Source organism: Buceros rhinoceros, unplaced genomic scaffold, assembly GCF_000710305.1.
Source record: "Buceros rhinoceros silvestris isolate BGI_N320 unplaced genomic scaffold, ASM71030v1 scaffold43459, whole genome shotgun sequence".
NCBI classification, from domain to species: domain Eukaryota; kingdom Metazoa; phylum Chordata; class Aves; order Bucerotiformes; family Bucerotidae; genus Buceros; species Buceros rhinoceros.
In genome coordinates this window covers 13,358-21,004 of record NW_010430536.1, presented here as the reverse complement: position 1 = coordinate 21,004, position 7,647 = coordinate 13,358, and the positions used below count along the sequence as shown (strand labels likewise).

The 7,647-nt window shown below is 43.1% G+C and overlaps 1 protein-coding gene across 1 annotated transcript; it reads left to right on the top strand.

The window, feature by feature from the left end:
• Position 1: 1 nt before the first annotated feature.
• Positions 2-7,215, top strand: TMEM233 (transmembrane protein 233; the record flags this gene model as incomplete). Its single annotated transcript, XM_010143071.1, has 2 exons — positions 2-190; positions 7,081-7,215. Coding segments are annotated over exons 1-2 (324 nt in total), but the record flags the coding sequence as incomplete, so codon positions are not given.
• Positions 7,216-7,647: the final 432 nt, after the last annotated feature.

Here is a 7,647-nt window from a genome sequence, read left to right as displayed (position 1 = left end):
CATGTCCGCGCTCCCCGCCGGTGCCGACATCAAGAGGGCTCTGGACAACAGCCCCGAGACCAACATCGAGGATGAGCTGCCCGACGGGCCGCCGCCGCCGCGGCCGAAGAACTACCTGCTCCTCAGCATCCTTTCCTGCTTCTGTCCCGCCTATCCCATCAACATCGTCGCCTTCGTCTTCGCTGTCATGGTGAGTAGTAGTATCACCCACTGGGTGTCCAGGCGAACTTCGGCTCGGGGTTGGGTGTTTTCTGGGGCGACCTCCCCCACTCCCCGCGGCTGGCCGGACCCAGCCACCGCTGTACTGTCCGGGAGTCGCAGGAGCAAAGCGGGGCTGGAGGAGCCGTCAGGGTAACGAGCATCCAGCTACCTTTTTAACTGCTTGTCCCTGGCACGTGTGGAGAAATGTAGGTAAGGCAGCAAGCCGGCGAGCGTCAGCGGCTCAGTCAGGGTGTCCACTTAGCCATCCCAGCAGCAGATACAAAATGCGGAGTGAAAGGAAGTTCAAATCAAGTTTCTTAGTGTCAGGCTATAGGAGAGGCAGGTTTATCCCAATTAATGGGCTTCGTTACATTAACTCAGCTTGCACACTCAGTTGGACATAGTAACTGTGTGTGAAAGTGGTAACTGGGGAGCAGAAATCAGATTTGCAAAGGAACAGATGTGGTTTCTACTAAAGTTAATCATGATAGAAGTACCTTTTTTCCCAGGACACAGGTTCTTTGGCCTGATAATAACTAACTGCTAGAGTAAACCACACAACAGTAATGATAGTAGGTTGTTGGTAAAAACCCTTATGAAATTACCAAGTACACTGAGAACAGCCTTACTCCTACAGCCCGTAACTGATTTGCATCATCCTTAATAATCCAGCAATCCCGTTAACTTCAAAAGGACCACTAGAATGGAATCTTCTTCTCTGAGTTAAAAGTTGCAGAGTCAGATCCAGGCTTTTCTAATAGGATACATGATCAGTGTAATCAGTAATACTGCCGTGTACTTCTGTTGTTTAGGAGGTGAAAAGGGTGTAAATCATGTTGTGTGTTTTCATCCTTTTCTCTGACAGCCAGGCTGAAAAGGTAAGTAAAAATACAGTAGTTTCTCTTTGTGGTGAAGTATAGTTACCTATATCTAAAATACACTAAAGCACACTTTTGGAAAACTAGTGAGAGAGATCAGAAATCACGCCTAATTATTGGGACACATACTTAAGCTTAAAAATTAGTCAAAGGAGCTATTTCAAAGCCATCTTCACAGCCCTTTTTGTCCAGATCAGCATTAGCTGCAGTTCTATTTTTTCCTACGTGTTTATTGTCTTTGTTAACTATATAATATGCTCTTCTCCTTGATTGAGAAGATTGGATCTGCTGGTACCAGCATCCTTTCTGTCTGCGGACACTTAGGGTGCTATATAAAGTACTGAGGGCTGATGATCTGGGGCTGTGAGCATCTGTTCCCTGTGGCAGTGCTTTCACCAAAGCACTGGGGCTGCAACTATTGAGGACAGAATTTGGCCTCTGAGATTTTTGCACCCCATATGGAGAAATCTCTACCGATGCCCTAGTTGAAGTTCATGCAGGCTTTTGGGGTCAGGCTTAAGTAACTGTCACCAGGGGATATGAAGAAACCAGGGTGGGAGGAGCACTTCCTGAATGCTAAACAGTCTGTGCAGGTCCTGCTGCCCACTCCATTAAAGAGGGGGAAACAAAACCCAAACCAATAACCTCCACTGTAAATGAATCCCTTCTGTTTCAACATCTTTTCATTCTGTTTCAACGTTTCTTAGCTAAAACCTCTGCTTTTCCATGGAAATAACATGTCCAACTGCTTTTCTACGGCCTGATTCCCCTGCCTTTTAGAGCTGCAACCTGTAACTGTTCTATCAACCTCAAGTCCAGGTTCTGTATTTCAGCCTATGCTGGTTTTATTTCCACTTCTGCTGGGATCTACATTCTCTCTGTCTTTCTCAGCTTGCTTTCTAGAGTTGCTAAGGTTAACACTGAGATACAAGAGTGGGTTCTTTCCTTACAGAAGATACCTTTAGAGTTTGCAGAGCTGTGTTAATCTCATGTAAGAAGAGATACAGACCCATAGGATGGAGTTCTCTATAAATTTCCACTTCCTAGAATGGGCCTGGAAGGAAAAGTTCTGTTGTCTTCTAGAGGGGCATAGCGCAGCACCCTGTCTGCCTGTGTCATGTCCTCCTTAAGTGCTCTCAATTTGGACAATGTTTTCACTCTAAAAGTAGAGTCTGGGCTCTAACATGCCCCTGAATTAAATGACAGGTGGTTCTTCAGCCTCTGCTGTCTCTTCTGCTGCCCCATTTACAACTCCAGCACTGGTTTCCTCACTTCTTTCTCACCTTTGCAGGCACAAACCTTACCATTTCAGATTTAACCTCCTTGACAGTATTTTTAGAATCAACCTTTAGCGAGTTCTCCCTGTTGTGATGATACAATCTTTTCTTGTTCCTTACCTCCTTTGTGAAAGAAACCTTTCTCCTGATAGTGGTAAGAGGACAGCTGGGAGAACAGACGATGGCATCAGTGTGATGATACAGTGGCATTACAAGAGCAGCCCCCTTTCACTAGTTGCTGGTCACTTGCAGGTTTGAGGCTTGCTTGGCAGTTTTAGCAAATGGAGATGTCTTTTCCCCAGGATGCTGGCCAGGACTCCTGGCTGTAGGATTACTGTTCTCCGTACTCTGCTGCTGCTCCAGCTGTATGCCATCAGTCCTCCTGCTTCCTGTTGCTTCCAGCAGCTACTTTGTGTCGTGGCACAATTAGTTGGCTCACTCAACCCCAGAGGTGCCTTGCTCAGACTTTGCCTATTCTTTCTCACATAGGTGAGACCACAGGCATCAGGGCAGGAGTGTGGGGCAGGTACCAAGGCAGGAGGCTCTTGTGACAGAAGAGACTTCTCTGGTGTGACTGTGGCTGAGGTACTGAGCTCTTTGGCTCCTTATCTGCAGTGTGAACCCAAAGAGCACTTAGCTGGCAGGAAACTGCCAGTCGTAACTGAGATCTGGCTCAGGAGGGCTGGCTGCATCCGATTCATGGAATCGGAGCTAGAGGGAGGCTGAGGGACAGCTCTGAAAAGTGAATCAGTTAGATATTGCTAATACCAGCACTGAGGTCTGATAGTTGAGCAAACTTTGTTGCCCTTTCTCAGTACAGCACCTTCAGTTGTGTTTATTTCAAAGTTCTGTGTGTCACACTAGTCATCTAATGCCTTAGATTGGTTTAGAACTTCAAAACGTCTCTCAAAAGCTATGTCTCCCTGATTGTTTGCTCCTAACTCCCTCTTTATGTTGACACATTTCTGTTTAATCATTTGCATGTGTCAAACAACATATGTGGTCAAGCTGTGACAATCTTGGCTCATCTGCCTGTGATAGGAACAAGCGCTTTGACTGCATTTGCTACCCTTGAATTCAGATGCCTTGTCCGTCTGTTAGTTTCCCAAAGCAGAGGCAGTGAGCAAGAGGCTGGTATAAGTTGTGAGACAACCAAGGATGGAACTTGCTTTCTGAGGGGGTCACCTCTTCTAGTTAGGATCCCAGTGAACCATGTACAGAGTTTAGGCTTTGGTCAGGTCAGTAACTAGCATAGTGACCAGTGTTGCTGTACTGCTGTGCTTCAGTTTAAAAAAGCTGTACAAATTATTAACTGTCCAAATTAACTAAGTAGCTTGTAGCTACATAAACATCTAACTTAGGCAACAGCCTGTACCTACTTCAGGAGTATTAAACAAGGCTCTGCAGCTGTTCTTAAGCACTTTTGTTCAGCTCTTATCTTTGCAAACTGGTAGGCTTTTCCTCTGCAACAACTCTTTCGCTCTGTCCCTAGAGGCATGGAAGTTCAGTGCCTGTGTGCGTGGTGCTATACAACCTGCAGCACAAACTCGCTTTTCCTTGTGTTCTCCTCGTCACCTGCCTGTTTCATTTGCCAAAAAGCAGAGATCCAGCCCAGTTGTGAATGGCTCCCTGAGTTTCTCCTCTCCTTTCTCCTCCCCTGTAAGCATTCTCACAGTGAGGAGTCACCCTGAGCCAGCAGATTCTTCCTTCAGTCTGAACTTGAGTGTCTCATCTCCAGGCACAGCCAAATCAGGTGTTTTACAGCCTGGCTTATGGAAAGCCTAGAAAATGTTGATCCAAGAACCTCAATCTAGTCTGCCTAGGTTTGGAACTGATGTAGCGCAGGATTTCTGAAGTAATTAAGGATTCTTTCCGCTTCTGCCATAAATGGTGCTCTAGGAATATGGAAAAGAAAATGCATGTTAAAAGGGATTAATAGTTTGTAGCTGGTTCGGCAAATTTCTTTTCATGTGAGGTTAAGTTGCTTCATTGTTGAACTGAAAATATCTTTTATAAATAGATGTGTGTGAACCTGGTGAAGTCACTGAGATTGCTCAAGTAAATAAGCAGCTGCAGAACTGTGGCTTTAATTTAGTTTATGACTTCATAGTGAGCGAGGTAGTAGCAACCTGAGAAATCCTATGGTATTAGGTCAAAAATGGCTGAAATTTATTTTAAAAGCTGGACAGACCAGATGTCATGCACAGATGCTGTATTCTGGGTATACTACCTAGCCCTTGGAATTAAACAGATGTAACATTTAAGGCTTTAACTGTTAATGTTGTCTATGTCTAATGTTGAAAACTGAAAGCTTGATCCAAGGGCCCTTTGAAGCAGACAAAATTAAATGAATTTCAAAGAGCTTTGCATCAGACCCCAACCACTCCCCCAAAGCTTTGATTTTTTTCTTGAATGCTGTCTAAGTTATGCCATTTAATTTAAACCTCTTAATAAAGAAACTTGTCTCCTTCCTGTCTCTCCCAAATCCTCTTCTTTAGCATTAATGCTGTTTTCCTCCTCTTCATTGTGGATTTGTATTAAAATGACATTATTTATTAAGTACACAGAGTGAATTATTTATGCAGTCCCTGCAGAAATCACATGGACATTCTCCTAAATACATTAGTAAAATTGCGCAGAACTGCAAGCTGGTGCTGCCATGCCTTGATTAGAATTCTGATTCAGTCTCGAGACCCGACGTATGGGGAACTGAGGTTGGGGTGTCTGCAGGACCACTATAGATGTTGTGCAAAGCGAGCCCTTTGGTGGGGAGAGCAAAATCAGGGCTGGGGTGTCAGCAATGCTTCTTTGTGTTACTCCCTGTTGCCAAAGTCGCATTCATAGCTGCTGACAGGCAGGAGAAGTTGTCAGCCTCCTTAAGACCAAGCCAACCCTCATTTCTCCTGATACTCCTTTTAATGGCCTTCCCAAAAGTATATTGAGAGAAACTAAGAAAGCTCTTCTCCTGCAGACAGGGCTGCTGATAACAGGAGGCGGTACTGGTGGAGAATCAGAGGTGACATAATCCTATTTGACTCTGTGTTTGTGTCCATCTCTTGTTTCCACCTCTTCCACTTTCCCCACTATAAGTCTACTAGCCAACCTCAATGAAATTTGACAGCAGAGCAGAGGTATTAGCAGTATTCTTTAGGGAAATAAAATAGAGAAATGTTCAGGCGTGTGGCTTCCAGGAAGAGAAGAAATGTATCAGTGCTCTCTTTAAGGGCAAGAGTGCATCAGCAGCTCAGCCTTTCTCAGACACCAGAGAATAAGTATCTGCACTTATCCTTAAGATGCAATTCTAGCAATATAGGTTCCTTGCTCTGGGACTGTCTTGGCACAAGCCATCTTACTGCAGTGCTAACACCAAGGATGCATCTAGCCCATTAAATTCTGTGTGCTCACGAATCGACAGAACACACAGATAATGTTCCTAATTATTGTCTGCTTCAGAAAAAAGGTTCCGCAACAATGCTTGGTATCCTTGGAAGTTCATTCCTTCCCTGCTCTCTACAGTCTCAGATCTTCACTCTGCATTAGCTGCTTTTCTGCCTTCGCTACAAAAAGCGATTCAGAACTAAAGCACTTTTGTAATAGCCAATTCCCTGAGGAAGTATGCTGAGAATTCAATAGTGAAATCTGATAAAGAAATCTGTACTCAGTGTCATGCTTTATGAACTCAAACTCTCTTGATCTTACAAAATAGTTCTTAGTAATAGTACTCTTTTAAAAATTCTTTGATAGCACACCTCATTCTTGGAAAAAAGTTACTACAAAGTGTGTTAGACTTGTGTACTAGAATATTTCAGTGTCCTTCACTTAAACTTTTCTTTTAAAAATATGGTCCGGTTGAAACAAATTAATTCAGAAAATCCTACCATCTGTCTCACCAAAGACTAGATGATCAGAGTGGTCCTATCGCACCTTGCAATCTCTGCATGTAACAAATATTAAAGCATCTGCCAAATCATGGGTGGATAAACTTAAGTCTGAGGAAACACCCGTATGTTTGAGACATATCTCAAGCTGTATATCGTCATAATTATCAGTGGGTCCCAAAAATGCGGAGGGACAGCATTTTGAGCCCATGAAGATGGCACTCGTGTGTTTTGTTCAGATGGTTTATACTTCTTTGTCTTGTTTTATTTTTCCACCACTGACAAACTACTTATTAATTCTTCAGACTTTGTTTTGAAAAGTAAAACATTAGGAAAATAGGAAATTAGTAAGCTTTTTAAAGAACTCTTCCTGAGTCTTTCTGTAAAATGCAGGCTATTCGTGCTCCTTTTCATGCTTATGATCCTGTAAAGCGTAAGAGTTTACTTCACTGCTAATGAAGTGGCCAACTAACAGTTCACATACACTACGAAAGGATTTCCAGAGATAAAAGCCACTGATTTATGCAAGTGGGCAGATTAGAGTTGATTTGACAGCTTTTATGCTGGTGTGTACCAGAAAACTCATCATACAAATGTAGCCTCACCACTGAAGAGAGCTGTAGTCGCAGTGAAAGTGAAAATGAGTGGAATGGAAAACTGGATTCCCTGGTTACCTTGGACTGTTGGCAGTGAGTGTTTATTTTTACAAAGCCAATCACTGTTTTCTGAAGTCCTTTATACAGTAGAAACGTGCACAGAACTTACTGTTGGTTCCAAGCAGTCACATTGGGTTGGGTACAGATTTCTGTTTAGAAAAAAGTCACAAACTCTGTTTCTCTTCTACAGGCTTTAAACAGTTATAATCAAGGAGATATAGAAGGGTCAAAAAGACTGGGTCGCAATGCACTCTGGGTTGCTGTTGCATCAATTATCATTGGCCTTGTCGTCATCGGAATCTTTTGTGTGGTTCATTTCACAACGGTAAGCAAACGCTACTAGCTCCAATGTAAGCAGCTCTTCTCTGTGCACAGGCTTCAGAATAAGAAACTAAAGGTTGTCAGAACCATCTACTAATGTTACAATTTTTTCCAAAAGAGCAATTTTCACTTATTTTGCAATTAAAATTCTGTTGTCTGTGGTTAAATGCAAATGACCGTGTCTTTAACAGCAGTGAATTTTCTAGAAACTCTTGCAGCTCCCATAAGTTTTTCAATTTAGACCAGCTGCTTTTTTGTTTTGTTTCTTTTTTTGCCCCTCAGTTTCACCATCTGCAAGACTAAGAGCACAGAGATCTTTAGAATTCAGGCAATAGAGTCCCCTGGTGCTAATTTTCAGTCTCATACTCTGTCCAGCATACCTTTTAACTTCGCAATGAGAAGATGACAGTCAATCGCTATTTTACCGTTTGATATT